The following is a 14,840-nucleotide window of genomic DNA, read 5'->3' as shown; positions in this document are numbered from 1 at the left end:
TCAGCATTTCAAACTCTCTTTTAAGAGTCAATAGTTTGATGGATCTCACCCGTTCATCACCGGCATACCTTTTGTTCAACTCGTCCCATATTTGTTTTGCTGTTTCCAAATGCATAATGCTTGTAAAAACATCATTTGTCAAAGCTGAATGTAAACATGAGACAGTTTTTTCCTTCTTCAAAGTCTCCTCCTCATGTTGCTTCATTTGAGCTATGGTAGGATTAGCCCTCAATGGTGGAACTTCCTTATCTTGATCTACATACTCCCATAAGCCAAAAGACTTCAAACATGATCTCATTTTGACAATCCATGTGTGATAGTTTTCCCCCAGAAAATTGAGGAACAGCAAATACACCATTATTCCCCGAAGCCATTTTATCACTCACTCACAAGTGTTTAATCTCTCCTCTCAATTTTTTTTCAGACCCACGGCCTATAAGAACAATGCTCTGGATACCACTGTTAAGACAAGCAATGGGCAGCAGAAGCATAAAACATAAAAACCATACAAACCATAAAACAGAGAAGAGGAAAAGTTAGGGAACAGAGCAATTTCGTATTTGCTGAACAACCATACCATTCTGCTTGTTTTCATTCATATATAAGGTAAATACATGAAAAATGACAGCCATACATAGAGCCCATAAATATTGTCAGTAAAACACATGTTTCCACCATCATTAAGTGTGTAGATTTGCCTAAAATCAGAAACCTAACAAGATATTATCTACTGCACTAAGTAAACATAATTACTGCAGAACTTTACCCACTAATGCAAGCAACCATAATTAATTATAGCAGTAAAAAACAAAGGAAAAGTTTTACTGCTTTAACAGCCTCTATCCTAGTTATTGTTGTTAATCTTTTTTGGATCACCTACTATAGATTGTTATTAGACTACTCACTAATGTCTAATCCTACAAATCTCACGTGCTTAGTTCTTTACATGTTGAGTTAGGCCTATAATCTATATTTTTAAGATAGATACTAAAGTGAAGAGGTGGGGACATGGGACAAAAGAAGCTTAAGGCTTTCTTTCTTTCTTCCTTTAAGGCTTTCTTTCTTTCTTCCTCTTAACGTCCCAAGAACTTAATTATGTGGAAAGAAAGGAAGTTGATTCAAGTGGGGTTTATTCCTTTCTATCTATTATATGTAGGCCTATCACATTGCACTTGAAACGCAACTACACAAGCCTTTTGTTGTCTCTTTGACTCAAAGCTAGAGTTCTTGATCTGCATTGTGTTTTGTATAGCTCACCATGAATAGCATTGGCAAGTTGGGTGCTATGCAACAAATGGTAAAAGGTGGAAGAGTGATGCCTGCGGCCGCAATATCTGATGACAGCGTTTTGGTGAAGAAAATTGCGACAGAGCATAACCCTGAGGGGATAGAATATGATGTCAGGCCCCTTCTTCTCATAGTTGAGGATGTTTTTACACGTTCCAACATGAGGTCTGAAGATGCTGCAAGGGTATGATATGCTAATAGCTTAAAATGTTGCTTATGCAAATATTTTGGGGACTTAAATACTGTCCTGTTTCCTCTTTATTTCCTACTCCCACTCCACAATTGAAAAAGTGTAAGATATGTTTTAGATACCTCAATTTTTGGTCAAAATAGGTCCTAGTCCCTATACTTTGAAAAAAGAACACACGTTGTAAGTATCTGAGGTGAAGTTTTTAATTAATAGTTGGCCGATATAAAACTCTCGCAATTATATTATAAATACACATTTTATTCAATCTAATAACATTTTTCTTCAATATCAGTTTCTCTTTTTTTCTCCCTCGAATCATGTTCACTGAGGATTGGTTTTAATTAAGATTTTGATTTGTCTAAGATTTTCCTATCTTCTGATTAACCTGGACTTTCTTTCAGGGCCCCCATGCTCGTGTTGATCACATCGAAGACAGAAGCCACCATCCTGGCCACACAAACATGCTGGAGGCTCTATCTGCTAAGATTGATCGAATTTCCTGTGAGGTAAGAGAAAAATATCCTAGACCAAGATTTTTATGTCATTCTCTGTGTACTCACTGAAACAATGTTAACATGGCTTGAAAAACTGTCACAAGAGTTTGAACTACTTACAGAAATCTTGTTCTTAATTTGTAAAGGGGGTATATAATAATATTTCCAATCCTTTTTACAAGAAACAAATAATAGTACAAAAAACACTATTATATTATGAGAAAAAGGGTACTGTTATGCATTATTATTAGTGCATGATCATTAAACTTATTATATTATTTGTTTTTATAAAAAAAAAAAATCAGAAGGATGTAGTAAACCCACCAAGTCCAAACCTTACTTTCCTCATTAATGATTGGCATGTACTCATGCCTAACACAGCCAGAACATCAGCTACATGCATACTTTTCCACCAATCGTAAAAACTTAACAATATCAAAACCACGTGAAATTTCAGATTTCCTACAAGACTCTGGGTGGTATAGATGCACACTCCACAACAGTTGCAATATTTGACATGCTTACAATCTACAAGTGGGATGTGAAGATAGTGTTGGCCTTAGCCGCTTTTGCTCTGACTTATGGTGAATTCTGGCTTCTTGCTCAAATTCATGACACAAACCAGCTTGCAAAATCAATGGCAATTCTGAAGCAACTACCTAGCATCATGGAGCATGCAAACACGTTGAAACCACGGTTTGATGCCCTTAATGACCTAGTTAGTGTCATTTTGGAGGTGACCAAGGTTGTGATAGAGTTCCATGATCTGCCAACTCAGTACATCACACAAGACATGACAGCCTACACCACTGCCAATAACTATGTTCCAGTTGCTTCCTACTGGACCATCAGAAGTATTGTGGCTTGTGCAGCTCAGATTACCAGCCTCACTACACTTGGCTATGAGTATGTTTTCTCATCAATTTTCAAGATTTTTATGTTTGTTAACAACTACAGGGTTTGCATTCTCTTTATGAATGAATCAACCGAAGCACATGATTGAAAGACATGGTGTATGAGTGTACCTAATTACTAAATGCAGTGTTTGTTTAATAAGACACTCACATATAATATATCAAAATCACTGTTTCAGGATCTTCACATCCACTGACGCTTGGGAGCTATCCACATTGACTTTCAAGCTCAAAAACATAATCGACCATCTCAGGCAGCTACTGCATAGCTGCCACGAACATATTGGTATGCCACTTTTATATTCATCTCTTTATCTATCCATAAATAAATTAATCATAAAAAATTGAAATGATTACAATAGGGAGGTCCATTTTGTTGGAGAAAATATTTTCTACTTTTATTTTTTATTATAAAATTGTTACATTGTTTTTGCATGGTGTAAGAAGGAAAATAATATTTGGGCATCCAAAATGTTATTTTATTTTTGAAAAGCCAAAATATTCTGTAACCAAACTGCACCTAATAATTAATACCATCATTCAATGCAGGGAAAAAGATGGATGCTGAAGCTTACCAAATGCTACGTGAATTATTTTCAAAACCACATACTGACAATATGAAGGTTCTCAAGGCTCTGATATACGCTCAGGATGATATTCTACCTTTATACGATGGTGTTACCAAGAAAAGGGTTTGATTTTCTAACACTACGCTATCTACCTATATGCTGGATGAGAGCGTTAAAATGGTGATGATGCTAATGTTTATATAACTAATGGAAACAAACAGGTTAGCCTTGAGCCACTGAGAAGGAAGAACGTGCTGCTTCTATTTTCAGGCATGGAGATTTCCACCGACGAGCTTCTTATTCTAGAACAAATCTACAACGAATCAAAGGCTCATGCACCGAGAATGGAGAGTAGATATGAGTTGGTTTGGATCCCCATTGTGGACCCAAACTCTGAATGGAAAGACCCAAGGCAAAAGCAGTTTGAGAGCCTGCAAGAAAACATGTCATGGTACTCAGTGTTTCATCCTTCTTTGATAGGAAAGCCAGTTATCTGGTTCATCCAAAGTGAATGGAAGTACAAGAATAAGCCTATTCTTGTGGTTTTGGACCCACAAGGGAGGGTTTCTTGCCCCAATGCTATTCACATGATGTGGATATGGGGAAGTGCTGCCTACCCCTTCACAAGTTCTAGAGAAGAAGCTCTATGGAAGGAAGAGACTTGGAGACTTGAATTGCTGGTAGATGGCATTGACTCAGAAATATTGAACTGGGTAAGCATATATATACATATATTCTGTCAATCAGAAAACCTTTTTTCTTCCCTTGACTACCAATGTTTTAACATGAAGGATTCACCTAACAGTTAGGCACTTTTTTTCATATGTTACGTTAATTGATGTATCCCTGTCCCTGCAAAAACTCTTTTAGTCAGTAGCAATTAAAGTATGGCAAATGAGATTAGTTTTTATCCAATCGAAAAAAACTACCAGTGTTTTTTTACTATGTATAGAACTCTGTGAATTCAATAGGAATGTCACGAAAAGTTTAGCAACACAGCCCCCAACCTAAAAGCATACTGCTAAGTTGCTAACTCTATGGTTAAACTTGTACAGAACCAAATGAGCCATTTAAGTTTTAACGGGAAAAGGGTCAAAAGTATGGCAACTAGTTCTCAAGGAGACATGAATATTATTATGTGTAGTTGTGACAGGCTTTCATCCATAATGACAACATGTCTTTAGTGATAGCAACACTAGATAATGTTTAGGATAGATTCTACTACCATTTTAGAAAGTGAATTATGACTCTAATTTAACTTTACAAAATTATCTTGTAAAATGATGATTTTTCTCCAATTATACTCTATTATGCCATTCTCATTAAATGTGAGATTTCCAGTAAATAAATCTCTATCTATCGAATTTAACACAAACTTTAGAGAATAACACAATATGTGTTACAAATTAGTAGCCTTTCTTGTCTTGAAAATTAACCAATTGTCGATTTGTGAATGCACACACAGATCAAGGATGGAAAATACATTTTCTTGTACGGAGGTGACGACCCTGAATGGGTAAGAAGATTCGTGAAGGAAGCCCGCAGGGTTGCAAACGCCACACAAATACCCTTAGAGATGGTGTACGTCGGGAAGAGCAACAAGAGGGAGCAAGTGCAGAAAATCATCGACACCATAATTCGCGACAAGCTCAACACACAATACTGGTCAGAGCAGAGCATGATATGGTTCTTCTGGACCCGTCTTCAGAGCATGCTCTTCTCCAAGCTCCAACTCAAGCAAACCGATGACGAGGACCACGTGATGCAGGAAATCAAGAAGCTTCTAAGCTACGACAAACAGGTGATGGGTTGTTTTATAGAGATATACACAGGGGAATTCACACATAGCTCCATGTTAACATCATATTGAGTCTGGTTGAATACAAGTTAAAAATATTTTTTGAGAGTTTAGCTATCCAAAGTAAAGAATATTTTTCGATAAAAAAGCTCTCTACACTCGTAAACTTGTATTCAAACACACTCATTGTCAAGATTATTATTTCATAGATTTACTTTTAGTTATCACCTAAAATGTCTTATTCCAATGGAAACTCTATGAATGCTTATAAACTCATCTCTATACTTTTGTGTTATTACTATGTGAGACTTTGTTTGTATTCTAATAATAGGGTGGGTGGATGGTTCTCGCGAGAGGGTCCCACATCGTGGTGAATGGGCATGCCACGACGGGGTTGCAGACCTTAGTAGAGTATGATGGTGTGTGGCAAGGTGATGCTGAGAGAGACGGGTTTGAACAAGCTTTTAAGAGTCACTACGACAAGGTTCATTCGGTTATTAGTCCTTGCTGCAGGTTCGAGTTTTCCCATTCAATGGGGAGAATCCCTGAGAGGCTCACGTGCCCCGAGTGTCGCCGCAACATGCACGTGCTCACCACTTTTCAGTGCTGCCACGATGAAAAAATTGACGAGGACTTTTTTGTCAGCACCGTTACTCCTCCCACCCTTTGATCATATTCATTAATTATTCGCTCTTGCTGCAGCATTTGTTTCTCCGAGGTCTCATGCACAGTCCTACGTGTTTGCATGTGTTTTTTTTTTTTTTTTTTTAATCACAGAACAATGTAATAAAATGTGAGTGGTAAGGACTTGGCTCTTATTGTACTATTGGCATTAAGAGGATAGTAATTTGAAAACCAATAAATTATAAAGTTACAGTTCTCAGTTGCGTTAACTTCTCACATAAATTATGAAGTTTGAAGACACGCCTTGGGCATGATTTCAACCAATGCGTACAATAATTTTATTTTAAGAATTAAAAAAAACTAATTTTAAATATGAAAAGTTAGAAAGACAAACTTATTGTGCACGCTTCTCTACTCTTTGTTGGTGTGAAATATTCTACTCTTCTCTTGACTTTGTCTCAATTGTGACATCCATGTAGTTCTTGATGTCTCACGATGCCTTATTCATTTCTCATTGTCGAATGCATCCATTGCTTTAAAAGAAAGTGTCTTTCTCTTTTTCTCTTTCATGTAGCACTATTTGTCTTCCATTTCATCTTCTTCAATAAAAGTAAGTTTCTAATCTTCTTGTTTCCCATTGTTTTTTCTTCTCCTAATTTATTATATATGATTAGGGATCTGTTTATTCCATGAGTAAATCTACCTAAAGTTACTTCGTTCAATAACTCATATTTTATATCAAATTTTAACGATCTAACCGTTAAATTTAAAAATTTTAATGCACAGATCAAATCTGCAAATTTTTAAAAAATTTGAAAACCATTTGATATTTCGTTTCATAAATTCAAATCAATGTATAAAATGATTTTATGATTATCTGTCAATTTGAATTAATAAAATGAAGTATTAAATAATTTTCAAATTTTGGGCCATGTCACCATTTGGTATTTTAATACTAATACTACTATATTTTCAATTTGGTTCCCAATTAATTAAATTAATTTTTACATTTAAGTTTAGGGAGATTGGGAACAGTTTGAGAGAAGAATAGTCGTGTGAACAAGAAAAAAGGAGAAAGTGATCTTGTTTTTGATGGTACACTCTACATGAATAAGTTGATTAGAGGAATTTCAAATGGTCAAAAAGAGAATGGCTTTTCCATTATGTTGAGTAAGGAGGTGTGGTAATAGTTTTGAATTCTTTAAGTGAGGCGTGTTTGGAAAGTATTGAGATTGCACTATAGAATGCTATGAATTTGGAGTGCAAAGGAACCATTGTGGATGTAAGATTTTCAATAGTGGTGTTTTCTATGGGACTATGGGTGAAGGCGAGTAAATAAGGTTTTCTCAAAGCTTCTTGATTGGTGGCCTCTTTTGCACCAAGAGAAGTGCCTCAAGCATTTGATTGTCAACATTGACATGAATTAATCTATAAGATGTAGCCAAACAAAGTGCTCTATTTGTGGAACACAATAAGTACATGTTTGTTTTAAAAATTGGAAATGTTGTTGTTTGATTAATCCTTGATAATGGAAGGTATGGTACTAAGTTGGTTCTTGAGCAATTCTTGCATGAGTACACTAACTATAAGCACACACACACACACACATATATATATTTATATATATATATATATATATATATATATATATATATATATATAATGGTGGCTATAAGGCTTTGGATATCACCTACCTATGATGTATGGATAAAATGTTATGGTAAATAACGAGTTCCTTGGGAATAGATGGTGTTGGGAAACAATCAAGACCGACATCATTTAAACAAGAGGATAGATATGAATTTATATACATACAATAGTTTCCATTGTTAATAAGCCTTTTGAACGATGACCAAGAGCAAAACCATGAAGACTTAGGTCCAAAGTGAATAATATCTTACCAATATAGAGACATGTATTTGTGGAAAGCCCTCAGTGCATAACAATTAGTATTAGAGTCATTGGTTCAACCAAGTGACCGACTCGACAAGTATGATGTAGTTGGTAGGTAGATTCGGGTATTGGATCCCTAATGTAAAAAATCTTCCTAATGGTGGGTCCATATGTGGAAGAAAGTCTTCTTGGTAATATTGAGGGTTAATAGGCATGTCCACATTATTGTGAGTTAACAATGGAGTGACGGTGTAAGTACTTAGAGCGTGATTGAATTCTATAAGCCACCATTAGATATACTCATGATCTAGTCGCTTTCATTGAAAAAAGGAGTTAAACCATGATCTTTTGTTTGAGGGGAGGATTGTTAGGATACAATCAATGTTCCATATCGTTCAAACAAAAGGATGGATATATGTTTATATACATACAATAGTCTCCATTGTTAATAGGCCATTTAGGTGTGACCAAAAGAAATATCATGAGGGCTTAGTCCTAAAATGGACAATATCTCACCAATGTTGAGATATGTGTGTGTGAAAACCCCCTGGTGCACAAAAATTGGTATCAGGGTCACTGGATCAACTAGGTGACCAAATCAATGAGTATAATGTAGCTAGCAAGTGGATCTAGGTATTGAATCCCTTGTGTTGAAAGTCTTCCTAGTGGTGGGTCCATATTTGAAAGAGAGTCTTCTTAATAACATTGAGGATTAGGAGGCATGTCCCACTAATGATGGAGTGGAAGTGTAAGTACTTAGAGTATGACTAAGCTCTATGGGCTACCATTGGATATACTCGTGAACTGATGGCTTCTACCTCAAATGAAGGTTAAACCATGGTTCTTTGTTTGAAAGGATGATTGTAAGGATACGACCAAAATCTCACATTGTCCAAAAAATAGGATGGCATGGGTTTATATACATACAAATTTTCATAGATAACAGGCCTTTTGGGTGATGACAAAAAGTAAAACCATGAGCGCTTATATCCAAAGTGGACAATATCTTATCCATGTGGAGACATGTGTGTGAAAACCACCCAATGCACAATAATTGGTATCAGAGTCATTAATTCGACGAAGTGACTAACTTGACAAGTATGATGTAGTTGGCTGTGGATCTGGGTATTGGATTCCTTGTGTTGAAAGTATTCCTAACAGTGGGTTTATATATGGAAAAGAGTCTTCTCAGTAACATTGAGGTTTAGGAGGCACGTCCTACTATCTTGAGTTAACGATGGAGTTATGGTGCAAGTACTAGAGCGTGAATAAGCTCTATGGGCCACCATTGAATATATTCATGGACTGATGGCTTCCACTACAAATAGGGGTTAAATTATGATGCTTTGTTTGAGGGGAGTATTATTGAGATACAACCAAAGTTTCACATCATTCAAACAAGTGAATAGACATGGGTTTATATACATACAATAGTCTTCATTGTTAATAGACCTTTTAGGTGATGACCAAAAGTAAAACCATGAGGACTTAGGCCCAAAGTTACAATATATTTCCAATATGGAGACATATGTTTGTGGAAATCCCCTAATACACAATTGGTATTAAATTTGGTGGTTTGACAAGGTGACCAACTCGATAAGTATGATGTAATTAGCAAGTGGATTTAGGTATTGGATTCCTTGCATCAAAAGTCTTCCTAATAATGAGTTCATATATGGAAGAAAGTTTTATTTGTAACATTAAGGATTAAGAGGTGTGTCCTACTATCGTGAGTTAACAATGGAGTGATAATGCAAGTACTTGGAGCATGACTGAGCTTTATGGGCCACCATTAGACATAGTCGTGGACTGATGGCTTCTGTTGCAAAGGGAGGTTAAACCATGGTCATTTGTTTAAGGGGAGAAATTTTGGGATACAAATAAAATATCACATTATTCAAACAAGAGGATAGACATAGGTTTATATAATACAATAGTCTTCATTTTTAATAGGCCTTTTGGGTGATGACCAAGAGTAAAATCACGAGAACTTAAGCCCAAAGTGAATAATATCTTACCAATATGGAGACATGTGTATGTGAAAACCCCCAGTGCACAATAAACATAATGAAAGAATGTGTGTCTAAACAACTCTTTGGTTAATTCCCTTTTTTCTTTGCCTCCATTAAAATATAATTGGGTATTTGCTACTATAAGTCTAAAATACCAATATGACATTATATGATTTTTAAAAAAGTGATTTCCAACTATGATTGTGAATGAAATTTTAAATTGTGAGTGTAATTTGTGATAGTTGATGAAATAAATTTAATATAATATTAATAATTTCATTTGCAATGTAAATTATTTTTATAAGGAAGTTTTGGGTGATCTTTCAAACACTAGCTTTGTTTCTCTTGAAATAAAATGTCAAAGAGCAAATATCATCAAACACCATTTTAGTATAATGTAAATAATTTTAACAATAACAAAAACCTTATTGGAACTTAAGCCCTTTTGTGTTTTCTAGCAAATTACTTTTGTGTTTTGTAGTTTTATTAGACTTCACACAACTGAAAATACCTATATAAATAAAATAAAAGTGTACACCTCAGCAAAATCAATTCCCAATTCCATTTCTTTTATTGAAGTTGTGACTTCCAACATCCATGTTGTTGGATTATAGGCATCTTTAATCTTATTTACACCATGGATTCCCTTCAAGATGAATGTGTGACATGAAATAAATATTTACATGAAAAAAATGATTTGAAGCAAAATATGATTTCAGTATTCCTTATTTCTCATAGCATTTTTCTACCTCAAAGTAACTAATTAAATGGGAAGAATGATGTCCAAGTGGTCCCACATATAACTCTTGCCCTCCTTGCTTCATTAGCAAAAGTTGCATTTCATTGTGACAAAAAGGTTAAAAACTCAATAATGGAAAAGAGCAAACTAGAATTGTTACATTGTTTTTTTTTTGTTTAACCTCATTAAAATATTTAAATATGTTTATGCTAGGCTGATGGATGGTACAAACAATTGTTCCTCAAGTATCTATTGTGTTCCTAATTGTTCTCAAGACAATAGTTGTAGCTCTTGCATTTATTCCAAAAGTAAGCTCGTCCATGAATATTATAAAAGGATTTGCCACAAGTTCAATAGCAAAAATTAACCTTTTGCGTTGCTCTAATGAGAGACCATTAACACTGGAAAATCCAACTAATAATTGTCTTAGTGGTTTCATTTCCACAAGTTCCATGACTTATTTAATGAACATTTGAAACCATTAATCATTTTCAAACTTAGTAACATTGACTAAACATGCAAGTTTTATTTTTCTTTGTAAGGCACATAAAATTTGTTTCCTTGTGTTTTTTTAATGACATAATAATTTGATTCATGAATGTTCAATTTAGTTTTGAAACTTATGTAGATACTAAAAATATTTACATGTAACCTCATGGATGGACTTGCCATAGTAGCTTAATCTAGAAAAAGGAAAGATGCAACATGGGACAAGGATGCAACATGAGCAAATTGGTTACTTCATGAAAATCTCAAGTGTTCAAATTGGTTAAAAGCCTATGTTAAACTAAAAACAATAAACATGAAAGCCAATAAAAGCACATAGGATTTAGATACCAATCTTTTTGGTTTCAGCATTAATGTTTAGGGAAAATCAAAGCCAATATGAATAGAGAAAGGATTCATAAATGGTAACATGAGGAAAGTAGATGTTATTTTGCTCATAGTAGCCAAAAATCCTTGCAAATGATTCTTGCTTCTTCTAATACCTAGAGATTGTGATATTTCCTCCAACGTATCCTCTTATTTTTCTACCAGCAAGTATATCCATCAAGGTTGTTTTGCCTGCACCAGTGACACCCATTAGAGTAGTGAGAACTCTTGGCTTGAAAGCTCCATTAATACCCTTCAATAGAACCAAATCCAGGACCATGTCTTACTATTAACTCACATATCTTTGAAAAATCCTCACTTTTTTCTGCTTTAAATGGAATAAATTATTGTAAAAAAAACTTGGTAGTTTGTAAGGTGCATCCTTTCTTTCAGTTTTCTTGAAAATAAAATCGACAGTGGCTTGGGAGCTAACTCCCTTCTTCTTGAAAAAGCTTGTTGGAGGCTCTTCGTGACTTTTCATCATCTTCTCCACCTTCAAACTCTTTTGAGCTTTGATTTCTTTATCAGTTTTTCATGTAACTTATGGACAATATCCCACATCTACTTCCTATCCAGAAGGGTTGACAAACTTCAACATCTTAAATCCAGTCGAATGGTGTTTTAATGATACATTCTACCTGTATAAACCTTTTCACAGTACTTACATTTTATTTTTCTTGCATCTCCATCAATTGAGACATCATGATTCCAAGCCACGTTCTTCATCCAAATTTCTAGAGCCACTTGCAGACATATTTGTATAGTTTCAAATTTTGGACCGGTTATCAAATCGGCTAAAGTACCAAGTTAGTGGATCAAAAGTCAAACTAGTGACTCACTAATTGAGCTGCATGACTTGGTCTTTATTAATTTTTTAAAAAATTTTCATGTCATATACATTTCATACTTACAAATTTAATAAAATTCATACAATGTTTTAAAGACTTCTAAAAAAATTGTAGTTAATATAATACTCACAAAACAATTAAATTATAAACTAATTGAACTGCATAAATTAATACATAATTTTAAATTAAAACATGGTATATAAATTATTTAAGTCAAATATATAACAATAGAGCATATTGATTTAGTGATCATTAAAGTGATTAAATAATCACATTCACTAGTGTTCTAAGTTTCATCTGGTCAAAAGTTACTTTTTTATTTTTCTCTTGTATAAAGAAATAAATTATAATTATATTAGAAGAATAAATATGTAATTTTAAATAAAAAAATATACTATAAAATTTATTTATTCACTAATTTTTAATATGTATATATATAGGGGAGGGATCAAATGACACTAGTGTAACTTTTACCAACTATTACATTGCTTAATAACTCTATATTAAATGTAAATATTTTAAAACTTATCATTAAATTGAAATTAAGTTCTATGCTCCTAGATCATATACACAAAATTTTATATTAATCCAAGATGATTTGATACCTCATTCATGTAGATCAAAATTGATGTAATATATAAATTTCAAAATATATTAAAATATGAATAACTTGATTACCTTCAAATTGTTATTCAATTTTAACAGAATTTGACGTAAGCATACAAGGTGATATGAAGTTATAATTCAATAGTTAGATCGACAAAATTTATATTTAACACAAAGTTATTAAGTATTGTAATAGTTGGTAGAAGTTACATCAGTATCGTTTGAACCCTTCATATATATATGTGTGTGTGTGTGTATGTGTGTGTGTGTGTTAAATCAAAAGAAAATCTTGGATCATTTTTATAAGAGAATTTTTTTTTTTTGCAAAATACACAACAAATGAAGAATAAAATGCAAAATGTTAGATACACAATGTGTCATCGGATGAAGCATACAATCTTACTTCATTAAAGTTTTAAATGCGTACATTTATAATAAATAGCAACTAATTTACATGACTAATCAATTCCTGAACATATCGAACTAAGAAAGCTTGTTGGAACTTATAAATCAGTTAAAGTGAATAAAGTCATACTTAACACAAGAAACAAGGATAAACAGATCCTTGAAATCAAGGAAAAAGTCAACAAAAGTTTATGTAGAACCTGCTCTTCATTGACACACGCCATTGTTGAGATACAAACAAGTCTCACATTGATAAAATAAAAGAAAAAATAACAACTTATAAAGCACACACATACTCCAATGTAAGAGAGGCCTTTTAGGTGATGACCAAAAAGAAAAACTGTGAGGGCTTAGGCCCAAAGTGGATAATATCTCATCATTGTGGAGTATGCTTGTGTAAAAACCTTATAAGAATAACCCTCATAAAATATCTCATTAGACAAATACCATAAAATAACCCCAACAACCACAAATAGTTTGCTTTATAGCCTAAAGTTGATAAGTACCCTAATGCAAGTATTTAATGCATCAACAAACATTCACTAGTGGAAAAAAGACTTTTAAAATCGATTATTTTTAACTTTTAAAATCGGTTCTGTAACCGATTTTGAAAGAGCCGATTTTAAAAGTTAGACTTTTAAAATCGGTTAAACAACTGATTTTAAAAGTTAACTTTTAAGATCAGTTGTTTAATAACTGACCTTAAAAGTTTGGCTGGGAAAAAAATTAAACTGGAACGGGCCGTTCCAGTCTAATCAAAAGGTCATAAAATTAATTTTCAGTACGGGCCGTTCTCCTTTTAGAACGGCCCATTCTCAAGGGAGAACAGCCTGTGGCCCGTTCTCCTTGCAGAACGGCCCGTTCTCCTCTCAGAACAGCCCGTTCTCCTTGCAGAACGGGCCATTCCAGGTTTGAAATTTACCAAAACTCGGCTACAACAAAAATAGAGACGAGAAAAGCATGAGAAAACGAAAAGAGACACAACAAGAACATGAGAATACAAAAATGAAAACGAAAACGAAAACGAAATTTACCTTATTGGAGACTTTAGAAAATGAGAGCGTCACAGATTAAAAAAAGGAATGGAGGGAAAGATTAAAGAGAATGAGAATAGAGGGGAATATAAAAGATTTTTGACGATACTTTTAAAATCGGTTCTTCAATAACCGATTTTGTATACTGCATACAAAATCGGTTCTAAAATAATCGATTTTAAAAGTAGCACATTTAAAATTGGTCATAGAATAACCGATCTTAAAAGTACTTTTAAGATCGGTTATTTTATAACTGATCTTAAAATAACCGATCTTAAAAGTACTTTTAAGATCGGTTCTTGTGTAACCGATTTTAAAAGTGTCACTTTTAAGATCGGTTCTTTTATAACCGATCTTAAAAGTACTTTTAAGATCGGCTAAATTTTAACTGATCTTAAAAGTGTTCATGTTATTTACCTTGTAACCGATCTTAAAAGTCCGATTTTAAATCCAATTTTTGCACTAGTGATTTCTCACATCAAGGAACTTGTAACAAAGACAAATGATGCAAACTTGTGAGGAATCATCAAGATTTTGCAATGCTCATATTCATC

General features: G+C 33.8%; 1 protein-coding gene and 1 pseudogene across 1 annotated transcript; one reads left to right on the top strand and one right to left on the bottom strand.

Annotated features, from left to right (window-relative positions):
• The first annotated feature begins 1,162 nt into the window (after nt 1–1,162).
• Nucleotides 1,163–6,135, top strand: LOC109808794 (protein SIEVE ELEMENT OCCLUSION B). Its single transcript, XM_020371934.3, has 8 exons — nt 1,163–1,471; nt 1,879–1,983; nt 2,429–2,877; nt 3,065–3,171; nt 3,435–3,577; nt 3,676–4,167; nt 4,920–5,255; nt 5,584–6,135. The coding sequence occupies exons 1-8, from the start codon at nt 1,259–1,261 to the stop codon at nt 5,920–5,922; spliced, it is 2,184 nt and encodes a 727-aa protein (XP_020227523.1). The 5' UTR covers nt 1,163–1,258; the 3' UTR covers nt 5,923–6,135.
• Nucleotides 6,136–9,379: 3,244 nt separating this feature from the next.
• On the bottom strand, nt 9,380–11,673 carry LOC109806943 (ABC transporter G family member 39-like; annotated as a pseudogene).
• Between the last annotated feature and the right edge of the window lie 3,167 nt (nt 11,674–14,840).

Source organism: Cajanus cajan, chromosome 4, assembly GCF_000230855.2.
Source record: "Cajanus cajan strain Asha chromosome 4, NIPB_CcT2T_4, whole genome shotgun sequence".
In the NCBI taxonomy this organism is placed as follows: Eukaryota; Viridiplantae; Streptophyta; class Magnoliopsida; order Fabales; family Fabaceae; genus Cajanus; species Cajanus cajan.
The sequence above is the reverse complement of the archived record's forward strand: the minus strand, read 5'-3'. Positions and strand labels throughout refer to the sequence as shown.

Excerpts from the sequence above, each read along its gene's own strand:
- LOC109808794 (XM_020371934.3), top strand. The coding sequence starts at position 1,259 with ATGAATAGCATTGGCAAGTTGGGTGCTATGCAACAAATGGTAAAAGGT. Across the intron at positions 2,878-3,064 it reads CTCACTACACTTGGCTATGA|GATCTTCACATCCACTGACG; the intron begins GTATGTTTTCTC and ends TCACTGTTTCAG. Across the intron at positions 4,168-4,919 it reads ACTCAGAAATATTGAACTGG|ATCAAGGATGGAAAATACAT; the intron begins GTAAGCATATAT and ends ATGCACACACAG.